Genomic DNA, 26,597 nt, shown 5'->3' with positions numbered 1-26,597 from the left:
ATGCATATATCATGTGAGTCTTAACATTTTCTTTTTTGGGTGGGAGGGAGCCGGGAGGAACACTTGATGGTTTAAAGAAAATAATTAAGCAGAAGCACCTTAATGAGAGCATCTTGACTCTTCCACTGAGTCCAAGATCACCAGAAAATTGAAACAAACGAAAGGAAAAGAATCAGTGCATTTATTCCTTTCCATTTTGAAACATAAATCATGACAAAAGGCTAGAAATCCATCATTCTTATTAGGAATCGTATCGTTCAGTGAGCACACAACTTCTGTTGTATATTCCATTACACTTTCCATTTTAATTCATGATCTTGACCAATTCTCCAATTAAAAGGAAAAAAAAAAAAAAACCCTGTTGTTCTTGAAATGGCTATTCGAGATCAGCAAGATTTCTGTTGAATATTCCATCAAAATAACTATTAGCCATTTGACAGACATTTGAAAGTGGGCATACAATATATTGGTCACCCACAAGACAGGCACAGCTTTTAGTATTCGCATATCAAAATCGATCATGAATAAATCATTCCACCATTTTCATCTTTATATCAAGGCATCCTCTCTCTCACTCTCTCTCTCTAGATCTGTGTCTTTATGCATATTGCATATATCATTCGCTTGTACCTTTCAAGAAAGTTAAATCTCACAGACACAAATTTGGTTCGGAAATACATCGATTCCTCTCGATGCTCTGTTGATTATGGAGTTCTCATGAAGACATGATATATTCATCTACAACGACCATTCCACCCATATTTTTTTGAGATAGAATATATATTCTCTTTGACCAAGATAATTAGTGGTGCAAAACAGTATACGTAGCTGTAAAGGAGATCATAATCTTCAAACATCAGGAAAATTAATAGGCCAAAATATACAGTACTGGATGGTAAGATTTCTTGGATATCTCTATTAAATTCCAGGTTTGCTTCCTTCAAAAATCAGGACTAGTAAAAGAATATTATGCAACAAAAGTAAAGAAAACTCTGTTGTAATATATCAAAGACATGCATGGCCAGGTGATTATAAGATTAATTGGAGAAAGAGACGTGACTAAAAGGACACGGTGACAATGTCGGCCATGATAATACTGTCAAGCTTTTGGTCCAAAAATTGAGAAGGTAGGTTTAAATTAAAGGCACGTAGATGATAATTATTTACGTGTACAATATATATTACTCCGTAGGTACGTATCGATCGAATAATTGATCACAAATAAACATTTTTCTTCATGTAGCACTCAGTATTGTATCCAATATATATCTTTCTTAATTTGCAACCACAACATGATTAGCGTGAATATATGGATAAGAATCTACGAAGATCGCGTGTATATATATATCGTGCATGGCATCAGTAGTAGTACTAGTCAATCTCATTATCAGCAGAAACATTAATGGTTATAATTAAAGAGGAGTACGTACTCGATGATCCAAGGTTGCTATTGCAATTACGACAAATGCATGCTCATGAAAAGGACAACGTGATTATTGGAGTCCAAAGAGCTTCTATAATGTTCCGGCCGAGAAATTTGAATTGGACCCAACAAAGATACCTCTTACACAAACAGACAGAAATATCGATCTATACATGTTGGGCAAGGTGGACAAAATTCTTATGTATGGGAGTTTTCATTACAAGTACCATTAGTTGCTTTCCATCCACGTGTGTTTCACGTTCATTCACCTAGTTGCCGATGTTAAGTGATTATCGTATCTAAGCTCCAACGATGGGAAGATATGTATGAAAGGCTCATAAATATTGTAAAATAAATGAAAATGCCAAACTCACAACTGTACTTGTCTTTAAGAAGACAACTATCGTCCCACAATCTAACACTGGTACGTACCAAGATCGTGCTGACAGCTCTAATTTGTCGAGCATCGATCTCGATCTCTCTGCACCCGTGTTTTTTGCCCTTTTTTATCCTTTTCATTTTGTTTTGACAATATTTCGAATAAGGGAAATGTTATACATCATACCACACCACACATTTTATATATTAAAATAATATTTTTTATTTTTTTTATTTTTATTTCATTTTATTCTTATTAAACTAATTAAATTATTCTATTTATCATCTACACACTATATATTTATTATAAAAAAAAATTAAAATAAGTATAGTATGTAAAGTGTGAAGATGATAAAAAGAATTTTCCTTCAAATAATACGTTCCTTTTTCCATATATTATTATTATTATTATTATTAATTCCGTTCATTGCGGCTAGCATTAAATATCTAGATTTAAAATATCTAGATTTTATTTGTTGACTACAAACTTTAGGATCATGCGTCAGCCATGCATGCATTAAAGCTGTTTGTCAACAATGGCCCGTGCAAAATACCCGCTGGGCCGCACAATCCGATTGGGTCGAAACTGTTAAATTCGGGTTGAGTAAATGTCAATTTTGACTGGGGATGAATTCGGTCATGTGTTTTTCACCTGATCAAACCGAACTCCCTTAGGACCGATCCGGTCCATTCAGTCTATTGTTGTCTTTTTTTTTTATTTAATTTAATGACATTTTATTTAATACTTATATAATTATATTGTGATAGATTTAATATATATACATATAGTATACTATTATATATATATTAGTAATACGTTAATACTATTAGTCTATTAGTAATAATATTATAACTAATAACTATATGTAATAATAGTAATAGTGATAACTATATATCTAATTATATGTAATACTAATAACTAATACTATTAGTACTAATAACTATACTAGTACTAATACTATAAATATATGTAATGATAGTAATACTATATGTAATACTATATTAAATAATAGTAATACTGTTATTACTAATACTCTATGTAGTTATAGTGATTTAATACTAACATATTACATATTAAGCTAACTATACTAATACTATTATAAATTTACAAATATATGATATATTATAATTTATACCATAACTTTATAATATGTTAATACATTAATATATATACTAGTACTATATATATTTTTTTGATCGGTTATACTAGTATTATATATTATAGTTAATAGTTATACATTAAAGAATATAATAATACATTGATACTAAATATATATATAGTTATAGACTTATAATGATTTAGTTATTATGAATTTATGATTAATATAACTATTTAATTGTATTAGTATTAGACTATTAGTAATTCAATTTGGCTATATTATATTAGTTATGTTGAATCAGTTAGTTAGTATAACTATATTCTATATTATTAGTATTAATATAAATATTAGTATTAGTTATAACTATATAGCCTACATTAGAATTGAGAGTCTTAAACTATATAATAGACTAATAATATTAGTACAACTATATAAGTATATTGTATAGCTATATATTAGTTTTAATTATAGTGATTATTTTAACTATATAATAGTAGACTATTAGTATAACTATATATTAGTATTAGTTATACTGTTATGGTGATTTAGTATATTATAATTTATATATTATATTTATACTATAACTCTTATAATATATTAGTATATACTAGTACTACATAATATAGTTATATATTAAAGAATATGATAATACATTCATACTACATATATATAGTTATATTTCTAGTGATTTAATTATTAACTTATCATGAATAGTATAACTATATAAATTATATAATAGTATATTAGTACTAATAGTAGACTATTAGTATAGGTCACTATAACTATTGTTGAAGTATTAGTTATAATGATTTAGTATAACTATATATTAGTATAAGTATAACTATAGTCTATATTAGACTATTAATATTTTTTATACTATATATAATTATATACAACTATTATATAAATAATATATATATTTTAATTTCTATTCGGTCCGATCCGGGGTGAAAAACTCCTGGACTGAGACCGGACCGAAACCCTTCAGTCCCTTGAAAAATGGACCGGACCGGACCGGTCTGGTCCAAAAGTGGCTGGTCTAGTCAGTTTATCTGGTCTGGACCTTCCGATTTTCAGCCCTAATTTTGACAACCAAACAACCTGACCAATATCGAACAATATTTAAACCCAACTCAAAATTCATTGAAGTGAAAAAGCAAAGCTCCTCTCTCATTTCTCGCTTCCGTTACTCTCTCAAAATTTAGATCCCCTTGCTCCACTGGGTTTCCATTACTGTTGGGTCTGAGTGCGTCTTTCGCCAAATCTAGATTTTAAATGCAACAAGTCTCAGGCCAGAATAGTTCTTCCCGTAATGTAAATTCAATTACTATTAGGTCTCCAGGTTCCCTTTGCCAAAATTAGATCTATTTGGATTTTTCTTGTTTGATTGATCTGGAGATCTAGAGGCTAGTTACACAGTAACAAAGACTCACATCAATTTTGCATTAGAAGAGTCACACTTCAAGCTGAGATTCGCATCGATGGTGCATTGGAAGTAGGGGTGAAAACCGACCCCTTCGGCGCGGTTTTTGGGCAGAACCGCCGCCGACCGATGAGAGGGAAAACGGTGGACGGACCGACCGTAACCGGTCGACGGGGAGGAGAACAACCGGCCGTATCGACTACGGCGGTTCTCTGGCGGTTTACGGTCGGTTCTCGGTTTCCCTCCCGCGGCGTCGTTCGTCTGAGAGAGTAGAGAGAGAGAGCTGCAGAGGAGAGAGAGAGGGTTATAAACGCAGAAACGGAAAGGAAAAAGGAAGAAGACGATGGGACTGATGGGTTATATCTAAACGGCGCCGTCTGGTGCCGTTCTAATTTTTTTTACTCACCTTATAAACAAAACGACGCCGTTTGGTTTAATAACAAACGGCGTCGTTTAATCTGTGTGTAAAACACAGACCTAAAAGTAAAACGACGCCGTTCTACTTAAACTTAAGTGGAACGGTGTCGTTTTATATTGATAAAATAAAAAAAAAAAAAAGGAATATTACATCGGCCGGTTCAGCGGTTTGAGCCGGCCTCAAACCGCGACCGAACCGACGATAGGCGGTTTTGCTAAAACGCTGCCGACCGCCGACCGGTTCCTTGACGGTTTCGGCCGGTTCCAGCCTCTGGCGGCCGGTCTGAGTCGGTCACGGCCGGTGTTCCGGTTTCTTGTACACCCCTAATCGGAAGAGTCACACTTCGAGCTAAAAATTGCATCTCTTGCTCTAACAGTGGAGCTTTTTCTTGCTCTAACAGTGGAGCTTGATCCAACGATGTCGTAGTGAAAAATTTCTATGTATCGATTGACCCATACCAGCTTAACCGCATGAAGAGTAACAAGTCTCTCAGAGTGCCATAAATGTTTCTGTCAGTATAATCCCCGACGAGATTTGGATTGTTTTTATGAGTACTGCAACTGCTGTAATTTTTGAGTTGTTTTGTGAATATATGGATTGATACGTGGTATTGATGCATATGTTATTGTTAGAATTGTGGCTTTTGGAAATTCCAAGTTCGAGTGCATGTGGAATCAATTATCAGACATCCACAATGATTCCTAAGTATGGAGGAAGGAGAGATTTCGGAGGAGAGGGAAGATTTGGCTACATTGGAGAATGACTGCAAGAAAGTTGTTGGAGTAGAGTCCCTAGAAGGCGATGAGGATTATAGCCCGACCGCATTATGACCCGACCTGAATGAATCACATTATCGTTTTATTTTATTCTACTATGTTAGAGGTCCATAATAGAATGAATATATATATATATAATATCTTTTTCAAATACCATGAGGAGAAATCATATACACGTGCACAATAAAATCAATTAGTGGTGTTATTATATATTAGTTTTCTCAATCAGTCACACAGGTTTGATTAAAATATTTGAACCTCGACCAACAGGCCGAACGAAGTTAGGTTTAAATACAGAGAAGGCTGAGCTAGGACTGATTTTCTATTTTTATTTATTTATTTATTTTTTTACCTTTTTTTATGAATTCCACGAGGCAACACTCCAAGAGACACCGTGTCGTGTAAATTGGCCGTGCACATCTAAATTACTTTAAATTTAGAAATTATGTTTAATAAATAGTAAATTTATGTTAAATTAAAAAAGAATATCTTTTTAGTGCCTTGATAAGATATATATATATATATATTTATGTAATAGTGCAGTATAATTAAGGATGGTGTTACAGGCACTGTTGGTGGCTCCCGAAGCCACTGTTTGGCAAAAAAAAATTTTTGTTTTTTTATTTTTTTTTTAAATTAGTTTTTAATAATTTTAAACATTTTAAAAAAATATAAAAAAATTATAATAATATTAAAAAAATTTCTTAATCATTAAAAAAAAAAATTAAAAAAAAAAAATTTAGGCCAGCAATGATCTTAGTGTTTTCCTATAATTAATATGTCCACCTCGAAAGGATTAGAATTTAATATTATGGAGCTAGCTAGCTAGCACAATTAATGACAATGAATTTGTCCGTTTCTCTCGACGAGTCGACAGGTACCGTTACATGACCAGTTATGGCCTGTGTATTATAGATGCTTCGAATATTCTAGGATTCTTTTATGACATTTTACCATGGCCTTCCCATTTAATTAATTAATTAAACTACTGCTTCTTCTAATTTTATATACGCCTTCAAGAAAATGATTACACGACTAAGACAATATTTCATTTTGATATTAAAATTAGAGTTATGTTATATAGTTTTACAATTTTAGAGCACGTTAGTTCTTCGCATTCATTTTGAAAATAAATGAATTTTTCATATGAATTTCAACTTTCTTTAAAGTGAATGTAGGACTTAAGAATTAAGATGAATATGAATGGGTACATGATTCATTATAAATATAGTATTAATTCGCTGCATAAGATCATTAATTAATTGTTGGGTTTTAATATATAGTTGTCAAGATGTATAATGACAAATTAGGGAAAAATATGTTTTTCACCCTCCAACCATCACGTACATTTTAATTCTTTATAAGTTTGTTCATCAATCACGTCGACACGACTCATGATAACTATCGAAATAGTGTCATATATATGCATGTCCTATTTTTCATCCGACCAAAAGAGTCAAACTTCAACCAAATGCGAAGAATATGCACACGTTGATTCTTTTGGTAACTTATATACTTGGCTAGAGACTGTACACGTGTACATTACATAAATAAATATTAAGAGTTTATAATATGAATTGGAAAGAGTAATAATGGTAATTTAGAGATCATATAAAATGAAATTTCCCTAAAAGTAATCTACAACTTATATATGTTGAGTGTTAGTCCTCAGCAAGGATTGAACAAGTAAACATAATCATGCATATTGTTTATTAATCTAGGTTGATGCTACAATTTCTCGAGAAATTGATGCAATAAGGGGCCACCTACACCAAATATATGTGGAGGCAACAAGGACGTACACATGCATCATGCATATATAAATAGATAGGCAACTTATTTTTTCTTAAAAAAAAAAAAAATCAAGGATTACATTTGACTAAGGGTCTATTTGGAATTGTATTAGAAGTCTTAAAAAGTATTTAAATAGTTTTAAAAGTTGATCTCTAATGAAAAAATTAGATTATTTGACCGTTACATATTAAAAATATACTTTTTAATTGATCTCAAATAAGATAAAAATACATGTTTAAGGATGTTTTTCATCAAACGCATCTTTCCTGGTAATCTGAAATGTAATTCAAATTTTTAAAAAATTGTCAATGAAAAAAAATACTCATACAATTTTAAATAATTACAACTTTTAAATTTTTAAGAATATGATTATAATTTTTAAAAAATAAAAAGATTGTCAATTAATTGTCATTTATACCCCAAAAAGTATTTTTTCTTAATTTATTTCTAAACAAATATAACGTAAACTTTGAAAATGCTTTAAACTTATAGAACTTATTTCTCATCTCAATTCTAAACATGCACTAAGTGAAAAAGAGAACAATTAAAAGAAGCTGTTTGCAGTCCAATTTATAGTATAATCGTATGTGATTTAAAACCACAACTGAGAAAGGAGCAGATATTGCTTTAGTAGTTTACGGAGATGTTCACTCGTTGCATGCATGCCTTGAAATTGTTGGACAAAAAATAAAGAAGAAAGTAAGTAAGGAAAACGCAAGACAAGGTACCATGTATATATATAAGAAGTAGCACTTTCACAGCCATATTATATAGATAGATGTTGTTTTCATATAACTTATTGGGAGATTACACAGTACACACATATATAAACGAAGTGACGATGTTGATACCTAGAAAGCAAACAGACTAGAATATTACACATCCACGCACTAAACAAAAACTAAAAGTCTGCTCACTAGCCCATACATGGAGGCTGCAGCTTAGGAATATTTTAAGATATTTAACAGTACGACCAACTCCAATATATCCATTATTATTTTAATATGTACATGATAAAGTTCTGTCTTAATTAGATCTGTCCAACGTTTGCGTTTGGCTTTCTTTATCTGCGCCTTGGTTTCAGTTGCACGGTAAGAGGGCTTGCCATTTCACATGAAAGCTTCAGCACCTCGGAGAGATCCACCGGGTTGCGATCCGATTGTGCCCACTCGAATTCATGCAACAAAGTTGCCACCCAGAAGGTCACCGTGGTCAGACCCAATGCCTTCCCGGGGCATGACCTACGACCAGATCCGAATGGCGCCAGCCTGAGGTCGGACCCCAGAACAGAGTCAAGTACGTCAGCTGCATCCTTGCACACGAACCTCTCTGGCTTGAACTGGAGTGGGTCCTGCCATACACATGGGTCCCTCGTGATGGCCCACATGTTAACCATTGCCGTGGTCCCCTGAGGTACGTCATATCCATCTACTGTAGTATCCGTGATGGCCAGGCGGGCCCACGAAAGGAGTGGCCCTGGTGGGTGGAGCCTCAGAACTTCCTTCACCACCGCCGGCAGGTAAACCATCGATTGGATATCCGATTCCTTCAACGGGCGTGATCTTCCGACGACTTGGTCGAGCTCATCTTGCACTTTCGATTGGATATCAGGGTGGAGTACCATCCTCGCCAGTATCCACTCTATCAAAACCGCCACAGTATCCGTTCCTCTGAATATCATCTCCTGTATTAATATATAGAAAAAACACAATTAAGAAAAGGATTAATGAGCATTATTCAAAAGATTATAATGTCTCTTAATCTGTGTGAGTGAATCTTAAGTACTCCGTACAAAAGAGCCACACGGCCAACACTGTTGTAGATTCCAAAACGTTTGATCATTAATTCGTTTATCCTCCTTTTCTTTTTCTCAGAAACCAAACATGATTTTTTATAGGGAATAGAAAATGTGCAGACAGAGTCGTATACGAGTGTTTCATGTTAGTTTGTGTAATAAGTTTTTTGCTTACCCACAGCACGGCGACCATATCGTTGTCAGATAATTTATCAGGCCCTTGAAGAGAGAGAAGAACGTCCACAAAATCATGGTTTCTTTGGCCAGTTTGGGTTCTATGTTCTTGGATAATCCGGTTCACGAACCGCTTCACTTTAGGGTTCAGTTTGGAGCATCTGAACCTGATTTTCTGAAGGTCAAGACCTGAAAGCCATGGAAGGTGGTCGGACCAGTTGAGTTTTCCTAACAGCTCGTAACCTTCTTGCACGAGGTGACCCAGTTCGTCGCTTTCGCTGTCCGATGGCTCGAGGTCATAGTTTCGTCCGAACACCGAGCACATCATGTTGTTGAGCGAAGCTCGCTTCAGTATATCGCGGACAGAGAACTCTCCAGAACGACATGCCATCGTGGACACCATTTGAGCAGCGATTCCGGACCTCTGAGTCTCAGAAGCGTTGATTTGTTTGGGGCAGAAGAGATGATTGGCGGCGATTCTCCTCAGTGTTCGCCAGTAAACTCCGTAAGGAGCGAAGCCTATCGCTTTATTGAACATTAGGCTGTACGCAGATTCTTTCACCGGACGATCCGCGAAGACGGAGCTGTTGAGGATCTCTTTAGCTACATCAGGGTTGCACGTCACGATGAAGCGGGTTTCACCGAGACTAAAAGCCATCAGCCGCTTAGCCCCGAACCACTCTGCAGCTGCAGCGAGCTTCTGGTGAGCCAGGTTAGCCATAAGGTTCATGCTTCCCAGCACAGGGAACCCTCGTGGCCCTGGTATTGGCTTCGGCATGGTCTTGTTTGATATTTTCCACCAATACCGCCCCCATGCAGGACCTCCGGGATAAGCCCAGTACCACAGAGCCGAGCACAGCCAAGCCACGCAGAGAAAAACGAAGAGAAAAATGGTGTTTTGAGAAGAGAAAGCTTTGCATTTGGAAGCGAGTACGAAAACCCACAAGGTATCTACCTGTGTTTCCATGGTGGAAATTAGAGACAGAGGCTAGCTAACACGGGGCCAAAAATATGTGTGGGTTTCCTTATTTGGGATAAACCATGAAGTAGGCGTTCGGTTTATATAGAGCGTGCGGGGTTCGGGATTTTAAACGTTAAATTTATTATGTGTTTGTTTTTTTGATCGTATAACGGAAAAAGATCTGGCAGTTATGGAAATAACGGCGTGCGCCGCCCCGCCTATATGTAACGGAAAGGAAGTGGTCTCTAGTCCTCACGCTTATTTAAAACGCGTGGCATATACCTTATCTCTTTGACGAGGGAACGGCCAATATATGCAATAATTATATATAGAAATAAAAAATTTAATTGCAAGCACAATTATATATTAATATGTGTATTAATTTATTATAATTGGATAAAAAATAGATTTTATTGAAAACAATATTAATTTCAAATTTAAATATGAAAAAATAGTATTGATACGTAAATTAATATGCGACTTTACTTGTATGTAGCAAAACTTATATATAAAATCTTGAATGATGTAGATTCTTAATTATTTCTGAAGTACAAGGTCCAACTGGACAAATAGGAAGACGAAATGTCAATTAATTAGTAGCACAACTAAGCGAGAGATTATAAAAATATCAAAAATTTTATATGTAATTATTTTTATGTATTTTTTTTATGAATTTCATTCATATAATCGACTGTATTACTTTTTTAAATATAAAATATTTGTTTTGACCAATTATATTAATAAAGTACGTAAAAAATTTATAAAAATAATTATATGTAACATAACTTTTTATATAAATCACACCATATTAAGATGATATACAAGTAAATTAATCAACACTCATAAGAAAGAAAAATTTAGAACCATATAGTGGGGATGACGATATGGGGGTGATGCCAGCAATACCATCCTACAGTAGCTAGAGATATTTTAAGATATTTTTATAACTAATTAATTAATTTCTTAAAAGTATATTTATCATTTTTAATTATATTCTTCATATTATATTATTTCAAAATACAATTTAGTCATGAGATACGTATATTGAATCAATAAATATATAGTCGGGTTAATAGAGAGTTAAGAAACCATTATCTCCGTGAGGATTTGAGAGCAAAAATGTAAAACAAGCGAAAACTTGAATTTAAGTTAAGAAATAGGACGTTATAAATAGAAAAATCAAACTACCAATGAGAATTACTTTAACCGTCAATAACGATATCGTCTTGTTTGTATTCTAACTAAATTTTCTGCTAATCGTTGAAAAGGGAAATGAGAAATACATTATATTTGTAAAAAGTCAAATAAATTATAAAATTATAAGTTAAAAGAAACGACAAATTTTGCGATTATGCTACAACAATTACAGTGAAGTTTATCAGGCTTTTTCTTCTTGACCTAGACCAGTTTTTTCTCTATACGACAAGTCTCGACGTGACAAAATTATCAAAAATACCATCAGAAGTTTTCGGAAATACTTAATTTTATATATGTATATATACATATATTTAAAAAAAAAAAAAGATAAATAATATGTGGTATGTGATACGTGGTTCGTGTGGTAGGAGTTGACAAACACGCATTTCAATTCGAGAGTGTTCTAACTCTTTCCTAAAAGACAAGAAGCCTTTCTCTCGTTTTTTATTGTTTTCCTTCTTTATAAATTTAAAATTAATTTCTCTTCGCTTCTTACGTTACGAGTTTAAAGCGAAAGCAGGAAAAATCTAAAACAGCGGGACACAACTTCGGTGTGATGTGCACACGCGTCCCGGACAGAAGGCCTGGGGCGATGCTATCGTGTCCTTCACTCGGTACTTAAAATCGCGCATGGATTTCTGGCAGATTGTAGCCGTCAGGTACCATGGGCCATGACCACAGCGCGAAGGTAGCGAGATCCCACGCGGGCCCCGCCTATCTGCTTTCCATCCATGTTGTGAAATGGTCTTTTTTTTTTTTTTTTTTGTCAAGACCAAAGCTCCTGGGGGCGCTAGATCTTCGAATTTGTGGAGAGGCTGACGTTTCAGAATAGCCTTGGCTTAAATAATGTGGCCTCTTGTGTTTAGGGCATAATTGTCATAGCATAATCATAGGACAACATAAAACGCCATAGGATAGTCCAAAATTGAGGATGATGCCCATCCAAGTTGGGTCCCCATTCGTTATCTTGTAATTCAGGTGGGTCTCTTTGGAATCCCATGACTAGTCCTAGACGTTCATAATGTCGATATCGGTTATCATGTCACATTCTTATAATGCCATTTGGCACGCATGGTTATTTGCAGAATTACTCTTTTGTTTTCCTCTCAGAGCAATCTTTTATATCTACTAATCAAACACACAATACAATTGAAAGTTCAATCTCATCACTGACAAAGAAATTATATACATGATCAAACATGTCGAGATAAAAGGTCATGTAATGCCTTTTAGATGAACGTGAATGAAAAGATCTGTTAGTAAACCTTTTGAGTTAAATATTCAACACTTATCGCGCATTTATGGATAGCATGAATATATCCAAAAGCATTCATGAGCATCGTGTACAAAATCTGGATTAATTAGTAAGGTAAAAGTAAGTTGATTCAGTGAGTGAAGAATAATTAGTTGGTTGTGTTCCTCTTATATGAAAGAACAAAGATATCTTTGTTTACAGTAATCAGGAAAGGATAATCAACAAAGTAGAATAAACTAAAATGTGGTAACGAGTGGATTCATATCACCAAAGATTGGTGGATTCCTCCTAGACTTTGTTGGGACATGATCATGAAAAGGGGGGAGTGAAAGATTTGATCAGTAGTTAAAAGGAGAAAGAGATCAAGTGATATGGACATGATCTAGCAAAGGTTAGTGCGTAGGAGGAGGATAAGTATTCCTCCCTAGAAAAGCTTTGCATTAACTCATTAAAATTGCGTTTTTATAAAAGAATTTGAATTTAAATTTGTATTTTAATTATGATTTCAAATTGATGTCATGATTTCGAGTCTCTTTTTGTTTTTATTATTTAATTGGATATTTATAAGTTCAAATAATCCCAATTTAACAAATGATCAAAATATAGAACTTAATTGTGATTTTAAAGACTTAAATCCATATACCTTTGTATCAGCTAAGTTCAAGATCGAGTTTGAAATCAATAGACTCAAACTACTGAAATCTGCCATGGGATAAATTGCTACATGATCTTAGGCCCCCGACTGATTCTATCATAGAGGCCAAAGATAGACGTACAATAACTCCCCAGCGTGAACACAGTTTACAACTTTCATCATATAATCCAAGTACTTTTCTCCAAATATAGCTACCCAAACACATCATAGAGTTTCTATTTAATTAAACATGAACTTTATCATGTACATAATGTTCTCGCGCATGTTTCAATTAGTTAAAGCCGGGTTCACATTGCATATATCACTGATCCAACATCTTGCCCTAATTAACAAGGGTGAATTTAGATGTTCAACTAATTCATTGATCCTTATCCAGTCAAACCGATGCTTTAATTTGTGCATGTTGGCAGCTGAAGTTATCGTACTTGTTATTTATTAATCCTGTTCGTATAGCAAATGATTCTACTTGAAGACCTTAATTCCTGGAGTAGCCTGATCTAATACTCCATCAATAATGTCTTTATGATCCATTTTTGAAATGATTCAAGGCACAAATCTGATTTTAAAATATAATTAGCACTTGGTCGTTTTTAATCATTCCTAGCTAATTATGTGCGACAATGACGTTGGCCGTTCAAATAGCTCCTTAATTGCTACACGATGACTCAAATTACGACAGATCTGTGAGTACCTTCGTACCCTGACCAGATGAAATGACCACAAATTTTCATTCTTTTTACACTAATTATAAGGATACTGTAAAAAAAATGGATATTTGTAATCAATATTTTCTAACTAAAATGATTATTTTCGATTAAAAATGTACTCATTTTTGTAAAAAATAGTCATTTTGATTGTAAAATATTTGTCACAAAAACTTGTTTTTTTTTTTGTAGTAAACGTACGAACTATAAAGGCTTATAATTTCCCATTTCCCAAGAGATTAGACCTAAGGAAACTAATAATTCGGGTTCTTTCCAAACTCAGGTGGCATAACGTACGAATTGTTCAAGAATTGCATGAGATCGATCACTGTATCAAGACCCCTCATCGATCCCGTCCATGAAGAAAAGGCCTCAAAGTCGTTGTATTATCATGTCTATTCCGACATGTATAGATTCTCCTACTCTATCTTCAATCACATGAAATTGATACAACATATATGTTGAGATCCCTCGAGAATATATGAGGCGGTACGATCTTGATATGGTAAACTTTACATCAATCTGACATGATAAGACTTTGCACTGCCCACCAAAAAGCCCAATATAATTAGGAAATAAAGCTCTTTATGTTCCTAAGAAAGGCAAGCCATGCATTCCCATCGATCGACCACCAACATAAAGCTGTTTATGTTCCTATGACAGGAGGGCGATAGCTAGTAGCTGGCCCTTGGAGGGAGAATATATATATTCGGATCTAATTAATGCTAAAATTATATATGCATGGGGCAGGAGACGTTATTATCCATGTTGGTGGCTGACACCATGCATGTTCGGATGGCTGGCCTACACACGTACGCCCTCCCGCCTTTTCTCTTTGTTTAAGCCCACCAAATTAAGCTTTCACAAAGCATGCATGCATATATGGGTCGAACCTTTCAAGAAGGGGCTGAAGATCGATACGAGTCGACTCAGGATCAAAAAGAAAAAAAAAAAGCTGCAACAACACGTACGTACGTTTATAATTTCTATTGATCGAGGTATAGTATGGATCGACGAATCCCGAAAGCACATCTGGCATGAAACAGCCAAAGATCTTTACTAAAATAATTAAGAGCTAGTGCCACCTGAGAATGATCAATCAAACATATGTTTTTAATTTGATTATTGGTTTTGTGGGTTGAGCAACATGATTTCTATAAGCCTTAATTTCTCAGACTTATTGGCACAACATAATATTCCAAGAGAAAATACACAATTGTTTATTTCATTTGGAAAAAAAAAAACAGTGCTAGGCTAAGCTAGCTAGTAGCTACCTACCTAGCTACCTACCCACCCACAATATTCCGATGGTGCATGTTTTAAAACTACTAAAATCCACGTCCACACACATTGTATCTAATATCTATACAGTACCAAGTGTTTGATCAAAGAGCTTTGACGCCATTTTAAAAGTACTCGAACATGATTGAATATTTCTTTTAAGGAGAGCTTCATTCTTGTTTCATGCATGGCGACCTTGCAATTTAATTTGCAGAAATCCCTTAGTAGTGTGCGTCATCTTTCAACGACCATATATAAAACAGTGCACAAATTGATAATTATATTCATCATATCTGTGTGTGTGTGTGTGTATATATATTTATATGAAATTCAGAAAATTTCTGGTTTAACTGATAATAATTATGATATATAGTTTCATTAATATTTATATTAATAATGGTCGTCCTCCAAGTATATATCTTGGATGTGCGTGGGTCTAATTCTTAATTTTCTTTTGGATTTCATCATCTGCTTGCTGATCATTGATGGATTGTGCGTTGCCCAATGCTCCTCTTTGATATTCCACATTAATTAAATAATGTTATGCCACTGATCTAAAAACTAGTAACCTTGATTAATTACCTGTCAATTGGTGTGAAAGTATATACTTTTAATTAAGTAGTTTAGAAAGGAGCACTACTTTTGAATGAATCAATCTGATGGAGTAATGGGCGGGTCGGTTGCCTATGATAAGAGTAAAAAGGGAAGATGAAAGAAACCTCTATAGCAATATCCTTTTGAAAAATATTATTAGGAAAGGAACTTCTCTTTCTTTCACTCCCTTCCCACCACCTTCCCGGCCTTCTCCTTTATTATTCCATGAAAGCTACTTTCTTTTAAGTGATTTTTCTTTTGAAAATTTTATTTACAATTCAGTAAAGATTGATAACATACCTAACAAATCAAATATTACTATTTAAGTACTGTGAATTGTGCGTTTTACATTTTGCAAATAGAATAACTCTTTTTGGAGAGTCGATCTTGTTCTTGTTGGAGAGTTGATGGGAGACTAACGAATCATGCATTTTGGATGTCCACCATATATACAGCAAGCTTCCATGAAGAATTATGCTCTCCAACAGTCAATCTACCATTTTCGATAGGTTGTACTTCATTTATTCATTATGTCCTGAACATCAAACTCACATGCCGCACCCTTGCATTAATCCCTAATCTCCATGCAATTTGTAATATTCTTAATTGTTGCATTTCCGATGAAACATTTAGGCTTATATCTTTTATATTAATAATATACGCTTAAAAAAGGTTAAACCTGATGATATAACAATATTATATATAGATGAATCCAGAAATTTATTTATTTTTTACTTGATGTTGCTTATAGAATAAATGGTACAAAGAGAAAAAGAATCGTCATCAGAACTCATGTTTGTACTGATTTTCTTTTTTCCTCTTTTGCTTTCTTGATGATTGAGATATGATATGTTGGAAAATTGGCGGGTATTTTCGCACTTTGACAGTGTCGAATGCACGCCAATTGTACGGTGTAATTAACTCAATCGGGAACCTTGATTAAGTTGTTAATTGGTGTGAAAGTACTATATATGTTTAACTTAATTTACGGGGGAGCACTATCTTTTTGAATAATAAGTCTGATGAATTAACATGGATCGATCAAATTGATGAGGATTTATATGCTTATTATTATTATTTTTTTCTCCAAAAGATTTGATTCGGAAAAAGATTGTTTCAGTGATTTAATTATGTTCAATTTGAAATTAAGGTTAAAGTTTCCCACCATATGCATGAAATGTTAACATCTATCTCCTCTCCAGTACTGTCATTTTCTTCATAATTCGACATATTAAATTGTTGGTGACAAAACAACTTGCTTATGGCATATCACTCCATGTTGCATGCTAGGACCACTAGAAATTCGAGAAAAAAAAAATACTAAATTCATGGAAGTGATAATTAATGAAGTTGGTTTTTGATGGCGATCGAATAAGGCTTTTAATTTATATATATATATATATATATATATGAAACTCTTATCGTGAGACATCATCGGCCATTACTTTTTGAATTAATTATTTTGAAAAAAATTTAGAATTTTGATTTGATAATAATAGATAATTTTATATTCTTATTATAATTAATGTGATGAGAGTGAGATGAAAATATAATATATGGCAAGTCTTTATAATATTTATAAGGGTAATGCCAGCTGCTCTACCTCCTAGCGTGCCCCATATGCTAAATGCTATTTTTTTTTTTTTTCCTTTTTCCTTTCCACATTTTTTTAACATATTTAAATGTTTTTAAAAAATAAAAAATATATATCAATACACTAATATTTACTTTCTTAACCATTAAATAAAAAAACAAAATAATAATACGGGCACGCTAGCATTTTCCTATTTATAAGGAAGGATCAATTAATTCATTCTAAAGTCTTTGAACCAAAGTTTTAAATTTAAATTATTATTTAAACTTTTTAAATAATAATAATAATAATAAATTAAAAATTAAAGCACCAGCTGGTATTTCTCATATAGGAATAGTGACCGGTATAGGAAATGCATTTGCTTCGTATATTGGTCATACCTGTGCATTTCGATTAATACTGATCGAAATTTGTGAATTTTTGTAATTTATGTAAAAATTCTGATTTTTTCATAATTTTCACTTAAATTTTCGCATCTGAAAACTATTTTCTTAACTTTTTTTAATCCCAATTTTCTCGAGGACTAATAATCAAATCCTACTCCTCTTTTTGCAATGAAGATGAGGAATTATTTTTTTAAATAGTTGGATTGAGAGTTTAGAAGTATTATTAAGTTTTATAAATATGTGTTTTAACTTTTTAAAATTTGCATTGATACTATTTTAAATATAATTTATACATATATAATTAATTTATTATATATAAACTATCCTGAAATGATATTAGTATTGAAATATTTTATTTTAATGCTTTAACCGAAATGACCATTAAAACGATATTCAAAACTTAACTTTGACCCACCACGGTCAAGGGCAGAAATAAACATATTTATCTACGAATGCCATCCAGAAGATTGATATTACCTTTGTGGGAAACTGGAATGACTCCTTTGACGAATGGGGAAGGATATCATTAGGCCTGGCCTAAGGGTATAGTAGTGCCATGAAAAAAGCATTGGCCTAGTTATTTTATTATCTTAATATTTCCTTTTTTTTTTTTGTTCAAAATGGATAATCATTATTTGGTCAATACTGGATGCCGGTAAAAAAAATTCCATGAGGGTAAAAACATATATTATCTAGAAAAATGGCGACAACTCAACTACCATGTTAGACCCTAGCTAATTAAGGACCTTAAAAAAATCGTGTGGCATGGCGCATATATTCACATACATGGTCGATCTTGATCCTATAGTAGTACTTATTCATTACATCCTTTTCAAAATCATGATCTTGATTTTTTCCAAGGAAGTTGCATGCGCATGAAGAAATTAATTAATCAAGCATTTACATATATCTTAAGGGCAATTCTTCTATAAGTTTTCAACCTTTCATCAATTTGGGCAGCATATATTCCATGCTAAATTCATTCATGATTCGTGCGTATTTCTAACTTTTGCTTTTGGGGTTGCCTTTTTCCGATCAAAACGCATAAGATCTTATAAATAATGTTTTTTGGGAAAGTGGGATTGATTATAATGGTACTTGTAATCCAAAAAAAATCCCGTATGTTTCTTGCATGATATTATGTAAGAAATGAAGCTGAAGACTAAGATATATGCATGGCTTTACCAGCAACTGGGATTGAGCAGATAGAAAAACAATTTTTGATCAGGATACAATGGCTATATATGCTTCTATATATTCTCCAATATTACAAACTTATATATCCAACTGATCAGCCTGGTCATGCATTGTCCAATCTGATATGTATAGCTCCTGTGTTTGATTTGCATGGTCTTATCATACACTTGGAATAAATGTTTTCAAATATTCTTTGAAAATATTCAATTCTAAGACTGGTTATTGGTTAAAAAAAGGGTTTTTCTTTTATTTTATTTTTCTGTTTGTTTAGGGTTCCAGTAATTAGACATTGGGAAAGAAACAGGAGATAAGAGTAGAAATGGAGAGAGTGCGGTATATACCGATTGCGAAATCAATTCCAAAGACAAAGCAGATCATGAAAAAAGAATATATCTGCTTCAGCTTTTAAATGATTAGGAACAGCACTATACGATCCATGCGTGAGTGAATATATATATTACATTCAATTGAAATAAAATCAACAAAAGCCAATAATTTAAGATTAAGAAATAGGTGATCATGGTCTTGATATTGACATCTTCCATTGTCATTTTAGAGAGAGAGAGAGAGAGAGAGAGAGAGAGAGAGAGAGAAGCTTCAGAGAAGGAACCCAGTACACTGATCATCATGTATATATTTCATTCATGGTCTTCTTTTGTGTGTTTTTTGTATTTAATGGCACTAGTGTTGGGCCCCATCCAAATAAAATCAAATTTGTTGCTTGAGGAAACAGCTGGCTCTCTCCAAAAGGGAAGGAGATCATTTTCTTTTGATATAAATAAATAAATAAAAACTGCATGTAAAGTTGGACACTGCTTTATCATTTTGTATTATGCACTGCAAGTTGATTAGGTGATCTCCATTTCCTAATATATGTACAAAACCAGCTTAGTCACAAGTTGGATAAAGCTTTCAGAGTTCAAAAAGATATCAGCCCCATGATGTTACTGTTGCTAATATATATATATGTATATATAATATTATATTATATAAAGAGCTCATGATCTAGTATATATATAGTTGAATGTATTTCTTATTAGGGCAACAGCCTGGCTAGTGCTAGTTAGTGAGTATAGTTTGAGTCTTTGTCAGAGAGCTGTGACCTGATTGATATTATCTCCATCTTAAAAAATGGAGGTCTGGAGTTCGAAATTCCGCTCCTCAAATGTATATAAAAAACAGAGAGTATAGTTTGAGCCTATGATCTCTTTGTGTTTTTTTTCTAAGTAATACAAGTAGGGGTGACAATATGTTACACGACCCATTAACTCAACATGAACATGACATGATAATAGCAGGTTAGCGTTTAGTATTAAGTTGTTCGGATCAAAACAGGTTGATCCGTTAAAACACGATTACTTAACGGGTTGATAACAGGTCAACCCATTATGATATATTAAGAAAATTAAAGTTACAATTATACCCTTATACTTAAAAGTAAAATTGTTAGAATTTTAATTTCGATATTTTTATTATTTGGATTGTAATTTTAGACTTGTAATTAGTTTTATAATTTGTATAGATATTGTGATTTTAACATTTATATAAAATTATGTTAAATTTAATCAGTTCAAACAGATTAATTTAAGATGTATTTAATCAATTTACATAAATAGTTTGAAATGGGTTGTATTGTGTTGTGTTAACCTAATTCATAATATTTACTAATAGGTCAAAACAAGTTGACATGACACAACCCGTTAGGTTAAAGGATCGTATTAAAATTTGAGATTTTGACGCGATAAGTTTAACGGATCAGGTTAGAGTTGACCTATATAGTATAATATACATGTTTTGACACGATACAAATACGACTCATTAACACAATTTAATACCCCTAAATACAAGTTGCAAAATAACTATATAAGTTCAACTTACATAGATCCTCTCAACTGCACAATACACAACAGATCAAGTAGTATATATAAAAGTAGAAGAACATTGCAGAAAAGACAATTTCGGCTATTTTCACACGGATATACTCAACTCACCACTGATCTGAAAGCCTTTTATATCGTCTAAAGCATGAATGAATATTCTTTTTGAACAGTAATTAATTTTACAACAAAGAATATATTTGCGAATTAACTTAAAAATAAACTCAAACCTAAATATGGAACTGATGATGACCAACATTGGCTAGAGTGCCCCCATTGTGTACTCCTTCCCTCTCTACATATGCATTACAGAACATATGGGCTGCCTTTTGTGGTTTGTGATTCGTAACGTCACTGCCTTTTAGAAGGACACAATGTTCTTTTGGGCCCAGATGAATGCCCAGTAAAATTTAGAACATTTCGGATGAGGCTAATTGGGTTAAGTGAAAGTGAGTGTCCAATTCTGTGGATCCCATCCTTGGGCCGATAGATGTGCATTATACTGGGCCTGGATTTGTAACCGGACTTGAAACAGGAATAATTTGTAGAACCTCAAATTAAAGTTTTGACATCCAAATATGCTTCAGTGGTTTAACAACTCGGCCCAGTTCAGCCAAATTTTACAGCCAAGGCCCAACCTCCGCCGATTCTCTCTTTCCCTCCGATTCCATTTTCCACCCAAGAGACCTCTTTCTCTCTCTCGATTTCTGTTTTGTTGAAACCAGAGTCCCGCAATTTTGCCTCAAGCCACCGCAGCGGAGCGCCATCGATTTCTGCCTGAATTCGGAGAATTACCCTACGTGCAAGTCTCCACGGATTCGGGTCTCTGGTAATTTTCAGTCATTCTCTCATTTTTCCATATTTTTCTTTGAAACTGAAGGATTTGACCAGGTTGACTTTCTAAGGAAGTGATAGTTTTTGGGTTCTTTATGTTTCCGTTTGGGTGTGTGCAAAATATTTTGGGGACCGAATTTCGAAGGTCACTTGTTAAGTATTGTTAATAGGTTAACCTCAATTCTGTTAATTGAATTCTGGGCGTTTCAGATGGATGTATTCAGAATTTTAGGTGGGCTTTTATCGTCTAATCTTCTAGGGTCTTTGGTGGTCAAAACATGATTATAGGAAGTTTACTTTTTGTTTCCTGAAATCGACAATTTTCTTCTTGTAATACACCCTAAGACTGTTTCATTTCGTTTAGTGCCCCTAATTGATGCTTGCAACCATTTTAGATTCTGATTCTTCATCCTGGGCGTAACAACAAGATCATTAGTTCATGAGGCTAAAATCAAACCACAAAAGCGGTATATGGTATGCTAGGATTGTTTTCTTTGTTTAATTAGTGGCAAAATACTAGGAAACATATGCTGAGTTTAGTGGTTTTCATAGGATTAAGAAAGGGGTCCAGATTGGGGTTTTATTCTCTAGGTGTGAAAATAGGGAGGAAGTAAGGTGCTCTGTGTGACTTGGATGTGGATTGGAAATGTCGGAGTGCGCTTGGTATCCTTTCAGTTACCTTCCTTTTAAATCTGGTCTATTAAATAGATACCATCACTTATGGCTTGTTTAAGTATTGTTGTTTATTTTGGATACGCTTCATGTGACATCACTAGAGGCTTTGAAGGACAGTTTTGCTTTCGAATTAACCTTCTGATGGATTTTTCATGAAATCTTATTTGTACAATATGAATTGACTTTTGGAATTCCCAAATCCCATGCATGCACCAATTTGCATTATTTTGGTAATGCTTTTTTAGGGGAAACTCTGCAAATCTTGGTTTGTTGGAAGCTACTGTTTACTTATTTATATTTCGATCTGAAAAGTTACTCTGTGACATGCTTTATAATCTATTACAGTGCCTATTATGTTGATGCCTTTGTGACAAGTTGTGATTTTTCCTTATTTTGTAGCCTTGAATCATATTTTCAGGTAAAAGTGTAAAACGCAACAATGGATTCATCACAGAGTGCAGCAACAGCAGGGACTGCTGGTGGAGGTAATGGGACGATGACCTCTCAGGCCAGTGCCATGGTGGCAACAACTGTTGTAGACGATCCAAAGAAGAACTTGAACCAGGTCACCAACTCTATCCAGAAAGTTTTGGGCCTCCTTCACCAGCTCTACCTAACTGTATCTTCCTTCAATGCTTCCTCTCAGCTTCCTCTTCTTCAATGCCTGTACCGTTCTACGAGCCTATTTATCACAATCTATTCTTTTGTTCGTTACTTGCTTTTCTGCTTTTCTAAGAACTTGATTTCTCTGGGTCGATTCTGCAGCAATTCTCTTGTTTTGGAGCTTGACAACATGGTTAAATTAGCTGAGAAGTGCAACATTCAGGTTCCTATGGAGCTTCTTAAGTGAGTCTGTTGCAAATTTGCAATGATTGCTTCTTCAAAACAAATCCTTCTTTATGACTTGTTTCATGATTTTCCATGTTTTCTGATTGCTGATACTGTACTTTTGCTGTTAGTTTGATTGATGATGGAAAAAATCCAGATGAGTTCACAAGGGATGTCATAAACAGCTGTATTACCAAAAATCAGATCACCAAAGGCAAAACTGATGCCTTCAAGGTCACCTTAATATACTCTTATGTAGCGTATTCACTATTCATATAGTTATATATTTCCATTTAAATGCTCCGAGTAAGTTTGAGATTTATGATTGAGTTTTGGGCTTGGTTATTTTATTTTTCAGGGTTTACGCAGACATCTTTTGGAAGAACTTGAGCAAGCATTTCCTGATGAAGTTGAATCTTACAGAGAAATACGTGCAGCCTCTGCTGCTGTAAGTTATATTACATTGGCCTTCTAGTTTCTTAAAATGGTATTCTATATTCAATTCATTTTGATTTTTTCCCAACCCCCTCCTCCCAATTCCCTTTCTATCATATTTTGTCAATCTTCTGTGGTTATTATCTCCTGTTGTTGCAAAGAATGTGGAGCACGTCTTCCTTAAAAGTACTGGACGTTCATCTCATATAATTCTGTTTATGAGTTACTCGTAAGGGATGATTATTTATTGGCAGGAATAACTTCTGTTGTTGATGATTTTAATAAGACCATAGCTAGGGCAATCCACAAGTCACTTATAAGGAGAATAGAAATGCTCTGTGCATGATATCGAATGGAGATTGTTAACTGAATGCATGGCATGAGAAATTGGGACACCTTAATATTGAGTTAGAAATCTATTCAAGTTATTTGCTTGCTTATTAATGGCATAGAACTTGCTTATTAAATCTATTCAAGTAGATCGAGCTGGAACCTATCTGGTCAAAAATAGGTTATTCTATCTGGTCAAAAATAGGTTATTGCACTGTTATTTTAATGTTTTGTGTTTCTACAATCCTAAGCGTTCAAGCTTTTATCTGATGCAGGAATTGAAACGCCTTGCACAAGCACAAACCACTTTGCCAAATGGAGATGTGAAGGTTAAGTCCGACCTTTAGGTGCCCATTTCAGTATTACCCCCTGTTTAATAGTGTTCATCTCGTAGCTTGTCTGTGATCACATGGTTGTTGATAAAAGCCTAATGGATACCTTGATCCAAAACAGTAGAAGTTTTTTCACTTAACTTCCTTTTCAGCACACGCTGATCATAAATTTGGGAATGTGAAACTTCAACTTTCCTCCTTGATTGTAGCATGCTTACTGTTTTTTTTTCCCCTTTTGGAGTAGTTCATGTACCATACATATTTTTAACTGATGTATTGTGAAAAAGGGTAAAAAAGTTATGTCCTGCAGTTGCAGGCTTTCTTACTTAAAGAACATATACTTGCATTTTATAGCTTTCTGTCTCTCTCTTCTTTTTATAATTGGGAAATACAACATATTTATTAGTCATGTGACATGAATGCATGCGTAAACTTGTATTCTCTTCTATTTTTGTATGTTAAGTTATGTTGCCAATTCCCACCATCTTGGGTGTATAGTTTCAATTGAGGAGAGGCTTGCGGGATACATGAGGGATTCATGTTGTTCGATGTTTTTAGTTGGTGTTACCGATTTTATTAGAAACAACAAATACAGTGGCCAAAGCACGTGGTAGTAATTGTTGATTCTTGGTGCATTACGAGGGAATCCTAATGTAGGTGTATTTAGACGGCCGCAATAGAAGAAACATTTCCAAAGAAGAGCCCATAAATAGACTGTTCTGTATGGTATTTCTGAATCCATCCGAACAGCTTCATCTAATTGAAAGAAACTCCATTAGAGGAGAGATCGGAATCTACTTTCCCCTACTAAAAATTATGAAGTTCTTTACGGCTTTAACCCAACTTAATTATCAGTAAGTAGTCGTCTTCTCCCACATGTTTGATAGAGTTAGATTCATTCCTGTGCATTCACAGCACGTGCATGGAAGCACACATCTGCCATCTGCCATTATCCCGTTTCTTCCTACTTCTACAATTTCTTTCGAGTTCCCTTGGCATAAAAACGATACCTTTTTTTTAATCAAATCTATATTAGACTGAAATATACTAACTGGACGTTAGGTGGAGCAGCAACAGTTACAGTACTGAGAACTATTAAGATCCTGGAGCAGCAACACTAACATTTATTGTCATACATGCACTTCCATGCTAATTGTAATGGGTGTGCAATTGATCAAGTCCATAACTCCCACCACTCTGAATTCCCACTTGAATCATCTGGAAAACAATTGCACCAATCATCTGATGATGTTTGGGAACCATGATCTATTGGTTGTGCTGTCTTTAGAATCCCAGTTTCTTCCTCAGAGCACTGAGCATGCCTGCAGTTAGTATCCCCAGCCCCAGGAAGCATGTTTGTTTTCTGGTCGTCACCTTCCGGTAGAATGCTCATGCTGGGTTTATCTTTTGCTTCAAATATAGGATCTCCTTTCTCTGATTCGCCAGCACTGCAACTTCCTTTTTCGTTCCCATGCTGCTTACCCAAAAGGCTTTTCAGTTTCTGCAACTGTTGAAAATCACAAAAACAAACTTAGCCGAACTTCTTTCTCAATATCTTTAGTCTACTAGGGTAAATGGTACCTGAATCAGGAGTTGATGATTCTCTCTTTTTCGAGACTCAAAACTGGAAGCCAGATTGTCATAACTTGCTTTTAATATGCAGTATTCTCGCTCAATCTGCCTAGTTTTCAATCTAGCTCTCCGATTCTGGAACCATATAGCAACCTGGCGAGGCCGCAGTCCAAGCTCGTCAGCCAGCTGCTGTTTTACTTGAGCCTCTGGTCTCGACTCTGCTTCGAACATAATTTCCAGCGACTTGGTTTGTTCTTCATTGAACCTTCGCATGTTGTTCTTCTTCCTCGAACATATGAGATTGTGCAGTTAAGATTCTGGCATGAAAAATAACTCTCTCTACCACTGCTGATGCTCACACTCTGTTGCCAACATTCACGGCTTATAATGAAGTGAGGATTTGTGTCTTTTGAGGCAGTTTGAAATGACGGAAGAGTTCTAGACTTATAGCAGGGGAAGGCGTGTGAGAATCTGTGTGGCTAGGAGAAATATCCCTTGTTCTCGCTGAAGAGGAGCGAGAAGCTGTTCAGTACTTGCTTCTTCGTTCGTACGCTTGTCGAGTAAAAGGGGTTATGATGTCTTTAACTGACCGCCTATTCATTTTCATCC

The 26,597-nt window shown here is 34.3% G+C and overlaps 3 protein-coding genes across 4 annotated transcripts; 1 reads left to right on the top strand and 2 right to left on the bottom strand.

Moving 5' to 3' along the window:
- Window positions 1-8,050: 8,050 nt before the first annotated feature.
- On the bottom strand, window positions 8,051-10,326 carry LOC122290032 (cytochrome P450 78A9-like). Its single transcript, XM_043097547.1, has 2 exons — window positions 9,283-10,326; window positions 8,051-8,996 (listed from the first exon to the last, which is right to left on the bottom strand). The coding sequence occupies exons 1-2, from the start codon at window positions 10,246-10,248 to the stop codon at window positions 8,376-8,378; spliced, it is 1,587 nt and encodes a 528-aa protein (XP_042953481.1). The 5' UTR covers window positions 10,249-10,326; the 3' UTR covers window positions 8,051-8,375.
- Window positions 10,327-21,629: 11,303 nt separating this feature from the next.
- Window positions 21,630-24,752, top strand: LOC122290455 (mediator of RNA polymerase II transcription subunit 10b-like). Of its 2 annotated transcripts, none has more exons than XM_043098180.1 (6): window positions 21,630-21,811; window positions 22,891-23,157; window positions 23,257-23,337; window positions 23,451-23,553; window positions 23,678-23,767; window positions 24,360-24,752. In XM_043098180.1, exons 2-6 carry the CDS (start codon window positions 22,931-22,933, stop codon window positions 24,429-24,431), a joined length of 573 nt encoding a protein of 190 aa, XP_042954114.1. In that variant the 5' UTR covers window positions 21,630-21,811; window positions 22,891-22,930; the 3' UTR covers window positions 24,432-24,752. The 2 variants fall into 2 exon arrangements, with proteins under 2 accessions (XP_042954114.1, XP_042954113.1); XM_043098179.1 differs by having other exon boundaries at window positions 21,631-21,811; window positions 22,910-23,157.
- Window positions 24,753-25,479: 727 nt separating this feature from the next.
- On the bottom strand, window positions 25,480-26,553 carry LOC122290454 (homeobox-leucine zipper protein ATHB-7-like). The gene is made up of 2 exons (XM_043098178.1): window positions 25,998-26,553; window positions 25,480-25,923 (listed from the first exon to the last, which is right to left on the bottom strand). The coding sequence occupies exons 1-2, from the start codon at window positions 26,259-26,261 to the stop codon at window positions 25,591-25,593; spliced, it is 597 nt and encodes a 198-aa protein (XP_042954112.1). The 5' UTR covers window positions 26,262-26,553; the 3' UTR covers window positions 25,480-25,590.
- Between the last annotated feature and the right edge of the window lie 44 nt (window positions 26,554-26,597).

The sequence above is a fragment of the Carya illinoinensis genome, chromosome 12, assembly GCF_018687715.1.
Source record: "Carya illinoinensis cultivar Pawnee chromosome 12, C.illinoinensisPawnee_v1, whole genome shotgun sequence".
In the NCBI taxonomy this organism is placed as follows: Eukaryota; Viridiplantae; Streptophyta; class Magnoliopsida; order Fagales; family Juglandaceae; genus Carya; species Carya illinoinensis.
Note: the sequence above shows the minus strand (reverse complement) of the source record. Positions and strands in the feature narration are given on the sequence as shown.